The sequence below is a fragment of the Lepidochelys kempii genome, chromosome 4 (assembly GCF_965140285.1).
Source record: "Lepidochelys kempii isolate rLepKem1 chromosome 4, rLepKem1.hap1, whole genome shotgun sequence".
Classification (NCBI taxonomy): Eukaryota; Metazoa; Chordata; order Testudines; family Cheloniidae; genus Lepidochelys; species Lepidochelys kempii.
The window spans coordinates 53,747,112-53,766,786 of NC_136383.1; the positions used below are offsets into that span (position 1 = coordinate 53,747,112).

General features: G+C 40.1%; 2 protein-coding genes across 13 annotated transcripts in view; one reads left to right on the forward strand and one right to left on the reverse strand.

Annotated features, from left to right (window-relative positions):
• OTUD4 (OTU deubiquitinase 4) overlaps positions 1-810 on the reverse strand; it is a 47,112-nt gene extending 46,302 nt beyond the window's left edge. For 3 of the 7 annotated variants that reach the window (XM_073341266.2, XM_073341265.2, XM_073341264.2), the window contains exon 1: positions 548-789. The gene's annotated coding sequence lies outside the window, so the exon portion shown is untranslated. Of the gene's footprint in view, positions 1-547 lie in introns of all 7 variants that reach the window. The other 4 variants (XM_073341269.2, XM_073341268.1, XM_073341271.2 and 1 more) reach the window with 4 other exon arrangements.
• Positions 543-18,800, forward strand: LOC144930491 (uncharacterized). 6 transcript variants are annotated; one of them, XR_013635696.1, is made up of 7 exons: positions 543-832; positions 1,593-2,057; positions 7,967-8,039; positions 13,471-13,742; positions 15,153-15,222; positions 15,519-15,589; positions 15,986-18,800. XR_013635696.1 is itself a non-coding variant. In XM_078852489.1 (6 exons), exons 3-6 carry the CDS (start codon positions 13,564-13,566, stop codon positions 15,987-15,989), a joined length of 324 nt encoding a protein of 107 aa, XP_078708615.1. In that variant the 5' UTR covers positions 928-2,057; positions 7,967-8,039; positions 13,471-13,563; the 3' UTR covers positions 15,990-18,800. The 6 variants fall into 6 exon arrangements, 2 of the variants coding, with proteins under 2 accessions (XP_078708615.1, XP_078708614.1); XR_013635697.1 differs by having other exon boundaries at positions 832-917; XR_013635698.1 differs by lacking the exon at positions 543-832 and having other exon boundaries at positions 928-1,749; positions 1,893-2,057.
• Positions 18,801-19,675: the final 875 nt, after the last annotated feature.

Here is a 19,675-nt window from a genome sequence, read left to right on the forward strand (position 1 = left end):
GCAGCCCAGTCTCCCTACAGCGGGAGACCTATGAACGTAGAAATACCCAAGTCCTCACACACGTACAACTCAGCCGGGGGGAAGAGACAACACCAACTGAAACACCGTGACACCTTCTCCCCCGCCCCCCCAAAAAGGAGGGCACACACGAATACATTCTGCTTTATTGGTCAGAGAGGCTCCCTGGCGGGCCCGGCCCGCCCTAGAGCAGCGCCCAGCTCTGCCTGCAGCGGCCGCGGAGGTTGAAGCGGCGCCACCAGCGCAGCTGCAGGCTTGGGCGAGGGCTTCGCACCGCTTTGGGGAGGGGCAGGTGTGCTAGGCCTGGGGCACAGCCGGAGCGCAGGAGCCGCGGCGGCCGGGCTAGCCGGGGGTATCCCCGCAGCCACCGGGTGCCGTGTGTGTGTCACTGCGGGGCCCTGGCCTCGCTCACTCAGCAGGAGCAGGACCCGCCTGTGGGGGGGGGCGGCGGACCCGCCTGCGAGGAGCCGCCGGCCGAGGCGCTGGCTCCAGCCCCCTGAATTGCCCCTGCGCAGTGACTGGTACTTACCGAGGGAGGGGCGGGCGCAGCAGGCTCGGACTCTCCCTTCCTCCTCCCCGGCCGCTGCTCCTGCTGCTGCTGCCGTCGTCGTCGCCGCCTCCGCCTCCTCCTCCTCGCGAGGCCCCTGGCTAGCGGCGGCGGCGCAGACACTTCAATCTCCCGCGTCGCCTGCCTATGATGCTGCCGCCACCCCCGTCGCTTGCTGTTGGTTTGTTCCACCGGCCGCACCTGTGCTGGTGGCTGTGGCCTGCACCATGGCTCTCCGGGGTGTGGTGACAAGTCGAGTTGTTCCCCGTAAGCGTTGGGAAGCGGGTGTCTTATACGCACCCCCGCGGAAGCCGCTAATGGTACCATCCGGAGACTACTTCGCTCACGCAGGGTATCGCTGAGCGCTCCAGTTAATGCGGAGTGTCGGGCGAGGGGTTCAGCTGGAGCGGGGAGCAGCCGGAGCGATCCCAGGAGGGTGTCAGCCTGAGGCTTTATTCTGTTGTTGCTATATTTAGGCTTGGCAGAATTTGATTTTTTTTTAATAACTTTGACTGCTAATAATTATGTTTATTTTAAACATTTTAAAAAAATATTTAAATTGTCTGACTTCCTTTCCCTGGGACATTATGGGTGGTCAGACAATAGTTACTTAATGACAGTAGATCTTGAGATTCAAAAAGTAAAAGCTTTGTAACTATTAAAACACAATTTGTCAACATCACATGTCAAAACATACTAAGTAAATAGCCTTACATGAAACTAATAAGTTCTCCAGCAGCAGTTCTCTTGCTTTGCCTACATTTAAATATTTATTTATAGAAATATATTTTTTGTTTATATGGATACAGTGGAATTCATGTTTACTAGCAAAAATCTAATCCTTCCAAGCCTAACTATTGATTTCAATTCACACCTTAGCTTACATGGTATGACTTTCCTATGTAGACAAGCCATTAGTGAAAAGCAGCAAGAAAACATTATTTAGGTTAATCAAGGCTACAGAAGAGTGTGTATCTTTCTAGAGGGATGGAACAAAGCTATTTATTGTTACTTATTTGTGTTACAGCAGTACCTAAGGATTCCAGCTGAAATCAGGGCCCCTTTGTCTAGGCGTGGTACAAACATACAGAAAGAGAGAGTCCCTGCTGAAGACAAAGGGTTGTGGGGAAGTGATATGACCTACAAGCAGAGTGAACAATTTGATGATTCACAAATGTCATTAGGTACCAAATTTTTGTTTTTGTTTGTTTTGATGACAAGGCAACTGCAGCTGAAATTCAATGTAGATGTGCAAGTAACGTGTCTTGGAAAGAACTATTTTAACGATTTATACATATTGATATATGCTAAAAAAATTTTCACACAGGAAAAAGACCTGGGTATTATTATGCACATCACAGTGAGGTGAGAAAGACTGGGACTGGCTGGGCAAGGAGCCTAGGACTGAGATCGTAGAAGGAGCGGGAGATATGGGAATACCGAGACACACTGGGGCAAGGATGCTTGTTGGAGACTGAGATTGTATGAGGAGGTAGGGGATAGTATGCAATTATGTAATTAATGTAACAATGAGGAATCAAATTAAGGTTGTATGGATAGCCTTAAATCTGGCATTTCTTACTTTTGAGTACCTGACTTTGCAACCTTAACTTTCTTTTCTCATTTTAAGTGTAATTACACAAATAGATGGTACCTTCTTATCCTGAGCACTCTGTCTAATTTTGGTTGCCCTTTCTTAGTAAGAATGTGAGAATATATGTACAGTTTCTTTAAATCTGTATTAGGAAGACTGGGAGAAATGGAACTAGGGGAAGTCCTAGACAGGAGATCAAGGGAATAGCTTTAGTGTGCTAATAGTTGTGGGTTTTTTTCTTTAGGTGATTCTTTGTGAATCTTTATCTTTGTTGTATGACAAAAAATAATAGGAAAGATCCAGAGAAAGGCAATGAATATGATTAGAGATGTGAAAAGGCTTCCTTTATAAAGAGAATCTAAAAGACCAGTCTGTTTAGCTGAGAGGAGACAAATAAGTAATAGAATATATAAAATAATGAATGGTGTTGAGAAGGTCAATTGGACACACTTGTCTCTTAACACAAGAACAAAGGGCTATTCGATTAATTTTAAAAGCAACAAATTAAAACTGATAAAAGGTTGGTTGTTTTTTAAAAGTGTCTTTAACCTCTGGATTCACTACAACAAAATATTAATGAACCAAAGAGTTTAGTAGGAGTCAAGAAAGTAGTGGAAACCAATATAAGTATTTAAACTACCTAGGAAAATGTTAATAGGATTATCAATCCTCATGCTTTAGAATAAGGTATTTCTCAATGTGAGTAAGGGTATCACTATCTAGTCATAAGTTTCTAGGCGGTTGTGAATGTGACAAATAGCAAGCAAGGGTTTTCCCAAAATCTTTCTCCCAAATCTGAAGAGTTCATTTTAAACTTTGGTTGTAATTCTTCCTTTTGAATACTGACCCTCAACAGAAGAATACATCCTGGTGAATGAGGGATCTGTTAATTGGTTTTAATGTCTGCAACAGATTCCAAAAATTTGTTGCTCTGCATGAACTCAGGATGACATAGAGATCCTCTACTGGAAAAAAAAAGAGCAGTATTTTTCTCCCTATACAATACTTTGAACTGGTGTACACACACACTGTGATAAATGGGGGAGGAGGTGGTAACTCCCTTTTATGGACACCCAGCCAGCTAGCTATAAAGTCTCTCTTGGTGGTGGTTCTCTGCTTGCTTTACCTGTAAAGGGTTAACAAAGTCCCTTTGTTACTTTGTTTACTGCAGGTAAAGGAAAGAGAGTGGGCACCTGACCAAAAGAGACAATGGGAAGGCTAGAACTTTTTTAAATGGGGGGGAAAAACTTTCCCTGTCTGTTGTTTTTTCTCCCGTAAAGAGGGGAACAGGGAGCAGTTATTCTATGAGAAGCTTTAAGCCAGGTATGATCATAAATCATCGGATCATACCTAGAACTACAGTACTTATTTGGAACTCCCAAATGTGTAAGTAGATCACAAATGTTTAGAAAGATACAATTAGGGTTATTTCTATTTATATGTTATGGCTAATGGACTCCTCTGTGCTAACCCCAGATGCTTTTGTTTGCTTGTAACCTTTAAGCTGAACCCCCAAGAAAGCTATTTTAGGTGCTTAAATTTTGGAATTGCTCTTTTAAAATCTAGCAAAAGCCTAAGTTCCAAATGTATTTTCTTTCTTTTTTTTTTTGGTTTTAATAAAATTTATACTTTTTTTTTTTAAGAACAGGATTAGATTTTTGGTGTCCTGAGAGGTTTGCGCATATGTTGTTTAATTAGCTGTTGCCACCAGCTAATTTCCTTTGTTTTCTTTCTCAGCTCTTCCCCGCAGGGGGCATGAAAGGGCTTGAGGGTACCCCGTGGGAAGGAATTCCCAAGTGCATCTTCCTGGGTTCCAAAAGGGGTTTTGCATTTGAGTGGTTTATCAAGCCAAGGTCGGAGAAAAGCTGTAACCTTGGGAGTTTAATACAAGCCTGGAGGGGAAAGTATTAATTTTTAAAATCCTTGCGGACCCCCACCTTCTGTACTTGAAGTGCCAGAGTGGGGAATGAGCCTTGGCGTACACACACTCAAACCATTCTTAACTGACTATTAACTGTAAACATAACTGATGGAAAATATTAAATCCCTACCATAACCCTCTAAAGTAGAACAAGTGGTTAATTCTGACACCCATTGAATTCAATGGGAAGATTCCTATTGCCTTCAGAGGGTGTTGGATCAGGCTTAAAACATGAGAGATGAGCAAAGCAATCAGTGTAGAGAATTTATGAGCCTTTGTGTTCACTGACATCTTCTGTAATTCTGTCAGAGAGGAAGGCAGGCCCTTGATAAAGGGCCTGGATTTCTTGCTTACATTGAGGAAAACCGCATATTACTGATAATAATAGATAACAGAGGATCTAAGAATAATTCTACTGTCTGCGGGGTCAGTATCCCATCCAGGTAAAAAATACCTACAGTACTCTCAGTTTTGCATGCCTTAGTTACTTCCCAGATGGACAACAGCAATGCATTCTACCTGGATATGAAACCGTCAGCCTTCAGAAAACTACTAATTGTATAACCTGCAGGAGTTTACCTCCTCAATAACATGGGCTACAGCAGGCACTGCTGACCTATTCTCATCTCACTACATTGGCTCCCTATAGAATATCAAAATCAAATTCAAGGTCTCAGTTTTTATTTTTAAGGAGCTTAATGATCTGGGCAATATTTAAAGGATTACTTAATGCTCTGGGACAAACACTGCAGTCAACAGCTCTATTCCTCGGGCACAATGAAACTGTACTATAAGGGCCAAGACTGTACAATAAATTCCTGTTAGAGCTAAGAACCACGACAAACATCATCCAAGTAGACAGGAAAAGAGAGAAGAAAAGAACTACATGTGACATGTTAGTCACAGAATTTTATTCGCTCTGATACCACAGTGAGGGGTGAAGAGTAAGAATCTGAATAGAATAGCAGGGTCTGATCCCATTTCATGATCAGTCCCTAATTTGGGGAAAGTAATTTTCTTGTATTTGAATTGTCAAAGGCAAACTTACTTTTCTCATCTTATCAAAATCAGAAGCATCTGGTAATCAATAATGTGTCTATGTTCAGAGTATTAATAAAGGGAAGGATCAGAAACCATGTCTTGAGTTTTAGTATTTGAAGTTTAGAAAAGTGATACATTCAGCTCTCTGAAAACTAAAAAGAAACCAGATAATTCCTTAAAGACACTCTAATTTCATTTTTTCTCATGGAAAATTTTTTACTTTAGAGTTTGAGGAATACGTGTACACCATTGGCCAGGAAAAACACTGCCTTTTACCTTGTAGAGCATCAGAGGAGTCCAAACTTAGCATAGATCTGAACTTTTGTGCATGTCCTAAATCTAAAGTGACAAAGGTTTTGTTTGGCACTTCTGCTGTTTGTGGTTATCTCACTTCCTCTGGTTTTTCCTTTGCTGATGTTATATTGGCTAATAAAGAGGAAAAGAGCATGTAGTATAAGGCTGAAGTAAAATCAATAACTATTTACTACTAGTCTTAAGCCATTATTTCTCACAGAAGAATAGGAAATAATTTCAAATATGCACATTTGTGGCTATTTAACCTTTCACAATCCCTAATAAATTAAAACACAGCAGCATTTGGTTAGACTTAACTATTTTGGTTTTGATTGGGGCATATGATGAGTGTTACTTTCTTGTAGGTGGAGTAAGTACTATTTATGTTTTAATATACATTAATCATTAAGAAACTACACACCATGTATTTCTAAAAAAAATTACAGATTCATTGTAATACACCTGTCTAGAAGCTCAGTGATCTTTTTAATACAACTTTATAACAGCAATAATCCTGTGTAAAGTTGTCCTACTGCCATTATAAAATGGAATATATTAATTTTTAAAAAACCTAGCTAGGCATTTATGGGATATGAGAAGTTCATGCTTATGTCTGTAAACTTTATTTATGACCAGATTCTAGAGCCATTTCAAGATAGAAATGCTTATATTTATATAGTGCTAGAGGTATTAGTGGCACTTTAAACATAAAAGAAGACAAGTTTTCTGCCCAGGGGTGTTTATAATCTATACAAATACAATGAGTAAAGACAACATTAACATGTAGTGGGCGGGTGGATGTTTATAAAGGCAATGGTGAAAGCCCAAGAGTTTTGAATGCTCCACAGTGTGTAGGCTATATTGAGGCCAAAGAAAATGAGAGGAGAAAAGGGAGGTTATCTTCAGCAAAATGTATGATCTTAATTATGTGGAGAAAAACTATTTCTGTTCCTGTTCAGAAAAAAATCCAGTTCGAATCAGTCTAGGATATTATGATGTGTAAGATCATAAGATAGAAGATGGTTATTTTTTTCAAGTACTGTGATAAGAAACAGAAGGTGAGAAATCTGTAGTAGTTAAGTGTTGAGGTCAAGGGGAGAGTGTTTCTTCCCCCATGTACCCAAAGTTTGTGGACAAGGACCTATTTTATAGAGCGGGGAAGTTACCTGAGAATTGACAATTGTGGTAATGTATGTAGAGAGCTAAGAGAGAGAAATTGCTTTTCTCCACAGACTAGATATGGACAGACTAAGACTATCCACAGACTAAGGCTGTAGATGACTAGAGGAGACTTTCTACTTGGAAAGGCGCAAAAATGGATTCAAATATATTTGTGTCTAATGCCACTACAGAATATTTATTGTTTGCCTTGTAATGTAATTGAACAAGATTCAAAGAAAATTTTAAAAACTTATACGCTTGTATCCTATTAGTGAGACATACAGAAAATGATTTAGGCACTTCTTCTTCTGAGGATTTCAAAACACTCTGCAAACTAATTAAGGATCACAGCACCTTTAAGAGGCAGCTAAGAATTGTTGTCCTTATTTTACAGGTGGGGAAACTGAGGGAGAGATATTGGTCAATTTGCCAGTGCTCATACAGGAAGCCTGCGCCAGAACGCACATAGTACCCAGATCTTCTGATTCCCGTGTTTGTGTTCTGACTGCTGTGTTCCTATATCTGTCCTCTCACAGCTACAGCACATACGCTTTTTTTAAATAATGTATATGGTCTGTGTAGATGTTGTTTCCTTTTAGTATTTAAATGGGCAGCAGTTAGTGCTAACACAGACTTGGCTGAATTAAGTGGGAATGCAGTAAAATTCACTAATACCTTTTAAAATGAGTGTGGAGAAATTTCAGTTTGCTGATAAAGCTCTAGGGTTGCCTGATGTCTGAGTAAAATAACACTCCAATGAGGCAATCTCATTAGCTAACAAGAACTGTACTTTTCATCCCGTTGACACCCAGAGTCAAGTCTCTTGGCACTCCTCCTGTTCTCTGCCACAGTAACAATCTCTAGTTCCAGGTAGGCAGGTTGCAGATGTATATTCTTCCTTAGGGTCATGTGCTTCTGATAGTCCTTAATAGCACTGTATTTTTGCAGTTCAATACATTATCCTTTAGATGGCATTAGATCCTTGAACATGTTAGAAAAATAACAACACTCACCACATTGAAGTGTGAGATCAGGGTAAATGAGCACAACAGTAACTTTGCTGGAAGGAATGCAGCCAATACTTGTTGACAGGAAACCATAAGTATTAAATAAAGGCCTAGATCCTTGGTTGCAGGCAAGGAAGAGGCATCACAATTCAGGAGCGTAGGGTTCAGAGGAGACAATCCTGGTCCAGGTCAGTCCTCAGGCATTGCACCAATTGTTAACTATCCCAAGGGGCAAATAGAGCAGCTGGGGATTGCCAGAGTACAGGGAGGACCCACCTATACCCTGTTTTTTTCCCTGCCATTCTCCCTGTGTCTGCTGCAGGGAGGCATAAGATTGAGCTGTTATGCTGGATCTATACCATCAGAGTTTCCTTGTATTCCAGAGTGATGCTTCAATGGCTGGTTATGCCGTGGTAGGTCCAGATCTGCTGTTGGTGTGTAAAGTGGGTGCACAAGGTAGGATCCAAGATTAAGATGGCAAAAAGAAGTGTAACACCCAAAACACTTCTGTTGAAAATACAGTTGTGCATCTGCACATGATCTTTTATGAACCACTTCTAGAAAATTGAGTTTTAAACTATTTTCCCAGTATAAGAGATTTCTATTTAATTTTGGACTCGTGCATGTTTTCTAAGCATAGAGCTCAAGTGTTCATTTTATGTAAATTGCATCATACATTCAGTTGATGGAGCACTTAAGGGATCTTAATGCTGTACACCTTTCTACTCCCTTGAACACAGAATCTGTTTTAACAATATGCTATTGGCAATGCCTTAAAGTTGGGGAATAGGACTCCGACTATGATAGTTAGGAATGTGCCCTTCTTCAAAGATCTGTAAAACTGAAGCACATTGTTGAAGTGTTATCCCCACTTCACAGATGTGGAAACTGAAGCACCAAGAGATGGATTGGCAGGTTCAGTGTCACACAGAAAGTCTGTGTCAGATTTGAATTTAGAGCCTATGTATTTTCCCAATTCCTAGTCCTGTGCTTTAACTGCCAGGCTAATTCTCCATTTAACATGGGTCTTTACGTACTGCTGCAGTTGTTCAGTGCAGTGGAGGAGTCCTCTGCAGTGTTAAGAAATTCTCTCTCCTATTTCTAGGTCCAGATTGGAAAAAAAGGCCTTTACAATATTTTAAAGGTCCGAAATGACCTAACAGCATTGAAACGCACACAAAAAGAATCTATGCAACATTGTCAACGTTCATTTCTTCTTTTATCTTTGTGTCACTTTGGGAAAATTCAGACTCCATGTAATCAGATGCTACTCCATGGGTTTCGTTGGGATTCATGAAGTCAGTGAGGTTGCATCTGCTTACACCAGTCTGAATTTGGCCCTTTATTATGAAAGACTCAGTTTAGAACTAAAGTACAAATGAGAAGTGTGTATCTCTGGCTGGCTTTTGGCTCTCTGATATAAAACACTGCAGTTGTGTTGGCTTTCTTTGCAGTTACATCTGAGTTTGGCTTAGTAAGGCTGTTAAAGGAATGTCTTGTTCTAATGCCATGTTTAACTCTCTTTTATTTTTATTTTGGGGGGGGTTGCGGGGTAATTTATTTACTCTGGAAAATTGAACAAGACTTCAGCATCTGTTTCTCAATGACATTTTGTGTGGATGTATGTTTTGACCCAGTATTACATCTGGTTTCACTAAGGAACATAGCAGTTAAGTAATTAGCCCAAAGTCCCTTAGTCAATGGCTCAGCCTGCATGAAAATGCTCTACTCTTCTGCCTCCTTGTCTTTTTATCTAGATCACATTGGCTCCCAAATTTAACTAAACCTTTATTGAGTCTTTGACAGAACTTTCATTCCATATAATAAATCACTTCTATTTGGGAAGATGTCTCTTCACAAGTCCTGCATGGAATTTCTACAAAAAATATTTCTATAGTTCTATACAAAATGATAAGAAAAGCCCCAGTATCAAACAGTTTACAGTCTGTTGGCTTCAATTCAATAGTATTATATATGTGCTTAAGCACATGCTTTATTGGATCAGAGCCAGAGTGCTCAGTACCTCCCAGAATCGAACCCTATATAAGCTATAACAGCATGTCTGATAGAACAGATAATGGGAGGCTAGGTGAGTAAGAGGGGGTTACAACTACAGGTGGTAGAGAAATTGAGGAAAAATCCTCCCTCCCCTTAAAAAAAAAATTCTTGAAGTCTTTTTTGTTCACGGATTTCAAAAGGGAATAACTTTCATTTTTGAAAATTTGCGGGGTTTATTTTTTCTTTTTTCCTCTTTTTTTTCCTCCTTATTTCCTTTTATACCATTTCCCTCTACTTCCTTTTTCATCACTGGAAAAAAAGCAGGGGACGGGTGGAAAAAAAGAGAAAGGAGGAAAGTAAAAACAGACACAGATTTTTCTTTTCCAGTTGAGTAAAAAAAAAAAAAAAAATCACAAAAAATGTTGACTCAGAGAGGCCATTTTATGTCCAAAAAAGTCACTTAAAAATTTCTACCAGCTCTAGTTACAAAAAATAAAAATCCCAGACTAAATTCATCCTTGCTATAACTCCACTAAAATCAATCAGAAAGAAATCAGTTAACTGAAGTTATGCAAGGCATAAATTTGGACCCATAGAATTATTTTGAAAAGTTCAATGTGCATCTTTCTGATTTTTAAAATATGATTTTTACTATTTGAAAATCTTTCCTGTGCTTATGAAAACAAAATATTTTTGTCTTTTAGTTACATAGTATATGCTGTAATATTTCTCTCTGATATAATGCTACTTTATCTGTATTAAATTCCCATTCGATCCCTCAAATTCGATCCCCTTTTTTTTAGTACTTACAAAATATCTTGTGTAAACATAAATACTAATACTTTGTTGGTTTTTGAATGTTGTAGACAGTTAAACAGCATATTTGAAATATACAGAAATATGTGTATTGTAGAGAGCAGCTTGAATCAAAACCGTATCCCTTGTGGACACTTAATTCAGGAATAAAAGTGACTTTATTCTGGAATAATTACTGTGCTCACAAAAAGAAAAGGAGTACTTGTGGCACCTTAAAGACTAACAAATTTATTTCAGCATAAGCTTTTGTGAAGTGAGCTGTAGCTCACGAAAGCTTATGCTGAAATAAATTTGTTAATCTCTAAGGTGCCACAAGTACTCCTTTTCTTTTTGCAAATACAAACTAACGCGGCTGCTACTCTGAAACCTGTTCTCACAAAGCAGAGGTAATTATTCCAGAATAAAGTTTCTATTATTCTAGAATAAGTGTCCACATGAGGGAGTTATTCCAGAATAGTTATGCTGCTCAGATTCCTCTTTGTAGACAGGGCCAAATTCAGATTTTGAGATGTACAGATTTTAGCAAGCCTGGGTTAGCTGGGATTCCAACAAATCCTTAGTTCATTGTTTATTGGTTAACATGTCCATACAGACAGTACATCCTTTAGGTAAATAGGGCTCTGGATATTCAGTTTAAAAAAAAAACACACTCATTTTTTATATTATTTTAGCTTGATTTTTAAGTCCCTTTCCTATCTAATTCTCTTTACCACTTTAACACCTTATCCTTCTGGCAGCAACCGCACCTAGAATCTGTTTTTGTCTTTGCACTCAGCTCAGGTCACTGGAATTCTTAGCATTTCCAGAGGGGCATCCTCTCCTAGACTGCAGTGACAGCTTTCTGCTGACATCATAGGGACAATTAGCTCATCCCAGTGGCTAGTCTGAGGCAGAAGCGTGGTGGCTAAGTGAGACAGCCAGTATCTTCTCACTGCTAGATTAATCACTTAATTGTCTGTCAAATTACTCAACTTCCCTCCACCAGCTCCTGGATTAAGTGTATGTCTATGCTACAGTGGTACAGCTGCGGCGCTGCAGCTATGCTGCTACAGCACCATAGTGCAGACGTCTCTTATATTAACAGAGGGGGTTTTTCCGTCACCATAGTTAATCCACCTCTTGGAGAGGCAGTAGCTAGGTCAATGGAAGAATCCTTCTGTCAACCTAGCCATATCTACCCTGAAGGTTAGGCCAACCTAACTATAGTGCTCAGGGTACAGAATTCTTCACTGTCCTGAGCAATATATCTACAGTGATATAATTTGTAAGGAGGCTGCCAGACAACTCTCCAACACCACATTCTACAGGCCACTAATCCTCCGATCCCACTGAAGAGTACCACAAGAAACTACACCATTGACTCAAGAAACTCCCTGCTACAGCACAGGAACAAATCTACACGAACACACCCCTAGAGCCCCGACCAAGGGTTTTCTGTCTGCTACCCAAGATCCATAAACCTGGAAATCTTGGACGCCCTATCATCTCAGGCATTGGCACTCTTATAGCAGGATTATCTGGCTATTTGGACTCTCTCCTCAGACCCTACGCTACCAGCACTCCTAGCTATCTTCGAGACACCACTGACTTCCTGAGAAAACTACAATGCATTGGTGATCTTCCTGAAAACACCATCCTGGCCACCATGGATGTAGAAGCTCTTTACACCAATATTCCACAGGAGGATGGACTACAAGCTGTCAGGAACACTATCCCTGATGTGGCCACGGCACACCTGGTGGCTGAGCTTTGTGACTTTGTCCTTACCCACAGCCATTTCAGATTTGGGGATAATTTATACCTTCAAGTCAGTGGCACTGCTATGGGTGTACCCACATGGCCCCACCGTATGCCAACATTTTTATGACTTAGAACAATGCTTCCTCAGCTCTCGTCCCCTAGCGTCCCTCCTCTACTTGCACTACATTGACAACATCTTCATCATATGGACCCACGGGAAGGAGGCCCTTGAAGAATTCTACCTGGATTTCAACAATTTCCACCCCAATTTCCATCAACCTCAGTCTCACAAGAGATCCATTTCCTGGACACTACAGTGCAAATAAGTGATGGTCGCATAAACACCACCCTATAACGGAAACCTACTGACTGCCATCCTTATCTACATGCCTCCAGCTTCCATCCAGGACACATCACACGATTCATTGTCTACAGTCAAGCGCTAAGATACAACCACATTTGCTCTAATCCCTCAGACAGAGACAAATGCCTACAAGATCTCTATCAAGCATTCTTAAAACTACAATACTCACCTGGGGAAGTGAGGAAACAGATTGACAGAGCGAGATGGGTACCCGGAAGTCACCTACTACAGGACAGGCCCAACAAGGAAAATAACAGAACACCACTGGCCATCACATACAGCCCCCCAGCTAAAACCTCTCCAGCGCATCATCAGCAATCTACAACCTATCCTGGAAAATGATCCCCTACTCTCTATGCAACCCACAATGTGTTAACTGGGTTGTAGGTTAAGAATGCCCCGGCCCCGGCCCCCGCCCACAGACCCCTTCACAGAGTGGGGCCAGGAGCAGACCCCAGGTGCAGGGCTGCTCAGCAGCCCTGACCCCAGACCGCACCATGGGGCAAGGCAGCCCTGAAGCCCTGAGCTCGGACCCTGGGGCATGGAGCAAGGCAGCCCCAACACCAGACCCTGCCAGGCAGGGCAGCTGGAGCCATGGACCCCGCTGTGCCAAGTGGTGGGGCAGCCCGCACAATGATCCCATAGGCCCAACGGCCTTTAGCACACAGCTGAGCCGCAGCTGTGTGCTAATTGGGCCGTGGGATGGGAACCACTGAATTAGAAAAAATAAATGAGAGAGCTATAACAAGGTTACAGCTAGCAAATGTATATACACAAATGAGTCACAGTCTATGGTTTTAAAACGTAACAGAGTTGTAATAATCTGTCAGCTCTGAATGTCTTTTAGGGCTAACTCGGGTTGACCCTGGGGATCTCTGTTTCTGTTTCATGGTTCTGGTCCTGTTGGTGTCCTTTACAGCAAACAGAAGAAAAATTTTCTTATCAACTATCTTTATTTCCTTCTTCCAGAATTCAAGCTGATCGGACAAGCACTTTTGCACATAGCCTCTTCGTAGGTGTTCAGGGGCAAGTAGCAAAATCTTGGTATTGTGGTGTTCCACAATGACTATTGAGTTTTTGGTAGTCCTTCCTGATGGGAAAGAGGTTATACCTTTCTTGGAGTTTGTCTCCACTTACTGGGGGATCGATGCGCTGCGATCAATCCACTTGGGGATCTATTTAGTGGGTCTATCACCGATTGCTCTCCTGTTGACTCCAGTCACCGGAATGAGAAGCATAAGGTAAGTTGACGGGAGAGTTTCTCCCATCGACCCAGCGCGGTGTAGACGCTGCAATAAGTCTACCTAAAGTACGTCGACGCCAGCTACATGATTCACGTAGCTGGTGTTGCGTAACTTAGGTTGACATAGTCCCATAGTGTAGACCTGCCCAAAGGGATTTAGCATTTTGTATAGGTAATGTTTTTTTCTTGTTTGGTGAGGTACATCGTTAATTTTACAGCTATATAGCAAACACTTAAGTATTCCCTTATAGCGTGGATATAGATATTATAAGTAGGATTAATACATGTAGCAACTTTCAAGCATTTCATAAAGTCTAAACATAGTTATAAGTTCAATACCCACCTTAACCATACTACCACACAGGTGAAGACTGACTGGACTGGGTTCCAGCAATGAATTTGTCAGTGTTTGGCTGAGGTCTAAAGCCTTGGCAAGAGCTGACACCTGATCTGCCAGCGTCACGCTGACATCATAAATTGCACTTCCAGTAATCCAGTAACACACAAATAATTTGTTTTTATGTCTGTAGCTTTTGCCCCAGATTCAAGTAAATTGTTGTAATTCAGGTCAGATTCAGTGTCTGTTGAAGTAATTGAAAAGACTCCAATTGACTTCAGTGGGTTTTGGATCAGGTCCTTAAGAGAGAAACCCAGCAGAATAATGTGTTTTTATCATGCTTAACCTGCTGCAGTAATGAGAAATGGCAAACCAGGTGAAAAATGATGTTTATAAATATTCCAACAAATAATCTTTGTTATACCTTTTTAATGAATAATTGTATTATTTGACAGTAAAGAACTTGGTTAAATGTCACTGTTAAAGATTTAAAAGGACACTTGTTTTATTATTTCTTATTGTTTTTAATATTTTCAATGAAAACAAAGTGCGGTGTTTACATCCGATTAACATAAATAAAGCTCTTTGAAGAGGGAAAGAGCTACATAAATGTTAAGTATTAGTTTTATCTGCAAAAGGCCCATATTTTCATGGCAACAGTTCTAATTAAAGGAAGAGTGGTGCAGCTAATAACCTTCATGGCATATGTCACTTAGCATTATAAACACAGATAGACAATAGGAAAAGAGAAAATCGAAGGGAAACGTTAAAAAAAAAAAGGGGGGCGGGATAAGAGGTAGGGTATTTATTCATTCTTCCAAGGAATCCATAGAGTATATCCTCCTTCTTATTACTTGTATATAGAAGTAAGAAGAGACTTTTTCTTCTAATAGTGCAAAACATTGCATAAGATATTAAACATCTCTTGGAGGAACTGGAGTTGAAGTGTTAAAACAACACATGTGGTGGAGCCCCTGGGGTTCAACAAACCATGTAAGACAAACAAGTTTTAGTTTTCTGCTGTGGGTGCAGGTGGCTAATTAATGCTGATCACTGCCTTTTGTCTCGGAGGAATGGAAGAAACATTTTAAGTCTCTGGCAGAAAGAAGGTGGGAAAATTGGAAAGGAAGTTAAGAGACAGGTAAGCTCTATGGAAGCAATGTGCACATCCAAATCGATTTCTAATTCAACTATTTTTAATATACAGATGCAACTAAAAATCTTTGTGCTGGGGCTTAAATCAATATTTGGTTTCCCAGTAATTTTACTGTTAATATTATTATTGAACTAACAAAATAGATATAACTAGTCAGAATGATGGGGTTGTGTGTGTGTACAGCTCACTAAGGGTATATCTTCATTACCCGCTGGATCAGCGGGCAGCGATTGATCCAGCGGGGATTGATTTATTGCGTCTAGTCTACTTCTGTATTCCAGTACCGCGAGAGGCGCAGGCAGGGTGGACGGGGGAGCAGCAGCAGTCGACTCACCATGGTGAAGACACCACGGTAAGTCGATCTAAGTATGTCGACTTCAGCTACATTATTCACATAGCTGAAGTTGAGTAACTTAGATCAATTTCCCCCTTTCCCCCCCAGTGTAGACCAGGGCTAAATGAATGAGGGAGGAAGGATGGTCCAGTGGCTAAAGTGACCATGAGACCATGGGTTCCAGGCTAGAATGTTGAACAAGTCACTTAGTCTTTCTGTGCCTCCAGTTCCTATCTATAAAATGGAGATAATAATACTTCTCTATCTTACAAGGGTGTCACAAGAATTAATGCATTAAAGATTAGGAGGTCCTCAGCTGCTACAATAAAGGAAGCCCTATAAGTGCCTTAGTACACATTATTAAACACTAAACAGACAAAAGGGGATTGATTGAATACACTCTTTTTTATTTAGATAATAGGCCCAATCCTGAAGACCGTTGAATTCAGTGGCATTACTCACATGAGTGAAGATTTACATGATTGGTTACAAACATAGGATTCAATGTATTTCAACCCAGATATCAAGATGACCAACAATTTATTTTGTAAAATATTTTTGTGAGTAGTTTCCCTGTTGTCAGCTCTTGTGATTTTTATCATGAGCCTCAAAATTTTTGATGTTTTTCTTAAAGCCAAGATCCTGGTGTCAGGTGATTACAAGAGAATCTCAGCTTTCATTTAAAAATAAAAGTAAGATTCTGGCTCTCATGGCTGTGGAGAAAAGCTTGAAAATGTGAACCCTGAGGGCTAAAAGACAAGGGAAAAGAATGCCAAATATTTTTTCAATCATTATTTTTACATGAATGTTATGATTATTTTGGGACCTGATTCATGATTTTTGGACATATGGGGTTAGCAGTAATCTAGTTACTTTTTGTCACGGAAATAAAAATAAGCATACATCTGCTTAGATTCTTCTTACCATGAAGATCTATGAAAGACCCAACAGATGACGTGATTAACTTTCTTTATATCTCCTTCATCAATCTGTATTTCCTCTCTTCCCACCCCCACCCCCCAGCCCTTTGGTTTTTCATGGTTTCAGTCCCAAACGAGGCATATTACAGGTGTATCTAAGTTTTGCCTTGAATATTTTTTATACCACAATGATGTATATGTTACTTTTTGGATTCTATCTAGCTAAGTGTTTGTATCATTTGGGGCTCTCTAGGATGCAAACCCATGCAGATGGAAATAAGCAAAGTAAATGGATGCTTTAATCCACTGAAAATCAGAAGTGTCAATTTTACACAGATCTATTATGATAGATGAGAGATTTTAAGACCGGAATGAGTCATTGAATCATCTAGTTTGATTTCCTATATATCAGTGGTTCTCAAAGCCAGTCCGCTGCTTGTTCAGGAAAAGCCCCTGGCGGGCCGGACCGGTTTGTTTACCTGCCACCTCTGCAGGTTCGGCCGATCACGGCTCCCACTGGCCATAATTCGCTGCTCCAGGGCAATGGGGGCTGCAGGAAGCAGCGCAGGCCAAGGGACATGCTGGCCGCCCTTCCCACAGCCGGCTTTGAGAACCACTGCTATATATCACAAACCGTTAAATTTCCCCCAGTTACTCCTATACTGAGTTCAATGGTTTGATCTCTTCCAGCGAGGTATCTAGTCTTCTTATTTATTTGTATTACTATAGAACACGTAAAAACCTTGATTTGAAGACAGCAGGAGATGGTGAATCCATCACTTCCTTTAGTACTTGGATCACCCACTGGTTAACCACCCTTGCAAGCTGCTATTTTATTTACAATATTTTCCAGAAGTTTTCAGTTTTAAATTCTCTCTGCCCTGTAGATATAACTAGGTTCCCAACCTAATTTTAAATGGTAGCCCACCTTAGCGGTTAAAGTGTGGATCAGTCCAGTATACCTAGGTGCTTTAAAAGGCCCAAATTCCTGAAACTGAAAACCTAAACTATATTGATATGACACTCTTAAATTGAAATAAGTGTGCCAAACAACAGAGTTGTACCTATTTAAAACAGTTTCTAAACAAATTTAGAAAAATGGGTACAACTTTCTCATACACAATGCCTTTCCTCTCTAATATCTGTCACAGTGACCATTGGAGTGAGTGGATAGTAATCTTTGCCATAACCTTTTGTAATCCTGACCCATATGACTGGGGCCAGCTCGTGAAAATCAGTGTCTTACTAGTACTCCTGTATGTCACACTTTTACTCCAGCATAATTCTGGAACAATTGCTCAATTCAGGGCTGAGGAAAGTAACCAACTTTCCCACACAAACCACAGAACCCTGCACATTTCAGAATTTTTCACAGTGCAAAAAACAAAGTCGTTATCATTGTTAGCTCTTCATTTTGAAAGTGCTCTACAAACTAAATTTTGTTCCACAATTACATTATTTCATGTTTTATCACTGATGCTAAAAGGACCCCAAATACTATTGGGCCTGCCTTGCAAGATACATTTTGGGATCCTATCAAATTAACTGGTGCATTTTAAATAAAAAAGGGTAAAGGAAAGATCTGTGTGTGACTGTCAACCTACTCTTTCTTTCCAGCCTTTTTTTACTATGGTTCATGCTACATCATCACCCCATTTACCAGTAACCTGAAGATAAGCCATCACCTCCACTATCCTCCCATCTCGATGGCTGTAGACCATGTTGGTAACTGAGAGTTTTCAGATAACCGAAGGCCCTAACACTGCCAGAACAAGCCTAACTGAAGCATCCCTACAAATTCCCCACACCAATAAAACCCCCAAAGACATATGGCAATGTGGCTTTGTGACTCCAAAAAACAACCTTGGGGGACTGATCTGTAAATAACCAGTGATTTTTAAGGAAAAATTCCAATGACAAACTTTCAATCCTAGTGATAGCCTTCAAAGTATAAATCAAACTTCCCTGTGAAAAGGGAAATTCTGATCAGCACTGACACTGCAAAGGGACACACAATTCAGGGTGAGCCCCAAAGGTGGGCCCTGCCAGTTCACCTGGTATTTCTAGGTCTTGCAATCTTATCTTAAATTAGGTTCTGCCATATTTTGTACCACATCCTTTCTGCCATCCCTGTAATTTTAATGGTGCATTTTGAAAAGTAATATTTTATTTGTTTATATGCTATCACAGATTTAAATTCCACTAAATTAAACTGTCAGAGTCTTAAAATGGAATGATAAATCTACTTTGTATGTTTTGTTTGTTCTCACTTGGTGTCTATTGATTTTACTCACTAGTCTGTCTATTGTTTGTCCTACTAATAAAAAAAAATGAAAATAGCATTTTATTTCTATATTAAAGATGAATTTATCTAATTTCTTGTGGACTGACTATATGTTCCTTCAGAGAATTCTAGAAGCCATTTAATCACAATTTGATTAATTCTGGGGTGTCAAAATACAGCCAGCAAGCAGGACTGCAAAACAAATTTTAAAAACACAAGGAGATGAAGAAATGGGTTAATGTGCTGAATTTTGTTTTCAGGCTGGATACTGGGGATATGTAGCATATAGGATTGATATTTTGGTGCATGGTTTTTTTTATTTCCATATATACATTGATAATGTCAGAGTATGTATAAAACTACTGCTCATAAAAATTCATGAGGCATTAGCAATTTTTTTCACGCTATGGGCCAAATTCTGCCTTTGGATGCTTTGCAGAATAGAATTTGGCCCTGTATTTTTAACTGTTGGTCTATTATATAAATACAAATATCTAGAATTTTTTTGGAATATACATGATCTGGATGATCTGTTTTAGTCTAGGCTCTAATTTGACAAAATTGATCCCAATTGTTTGATTTTTTTTAATGGGGGGGGGGGTGCACTCCATCTATCTCAGTAGTTGGAAAATCCCTTTTAAGGGAGGAGAGAATTTCATGAATCACCTATGCTCACAACCTTTCCCACCATATTTTCTATTTTTGTTCCTTCCACGGGTACTTTGAGAACCACTGACCTATCATATAAACCTACATTTAGAGAATATCAACTCTATAACCATAGACCTCGTACATCGTAATAATATCTTCAGTTAATGAGTATCTTACATCCATTTAACATACAGCTTGAAAGACAACTGACAGTAGTCATCAAGGGTGATTGTACAGTAGTGCCTACTT

Coding starts and splice junctions, on each gene's coding strand:
- LOC144930491 (XM_078852488.1), top strand. CDS start 13,564: ATGACTATTGAGTTTTTGGTAGTCCTTCCTGATGGGAAAGAGGTTATA. Junction 15,223..15,518: donor GAAAGGAAGTTAAGAGACAG/GTAAGCTCTATG, acceptor TCTGTATTCCAG/TACCGCGAGAGGCGCAGGCA. Junction 15,590..18,108: donor ACCATGGTGAAGACACCACG/GTAAGTCGATCT, acceptor CTTTCTTTCCAG/CCTTTTTTTACTATGGTTCA.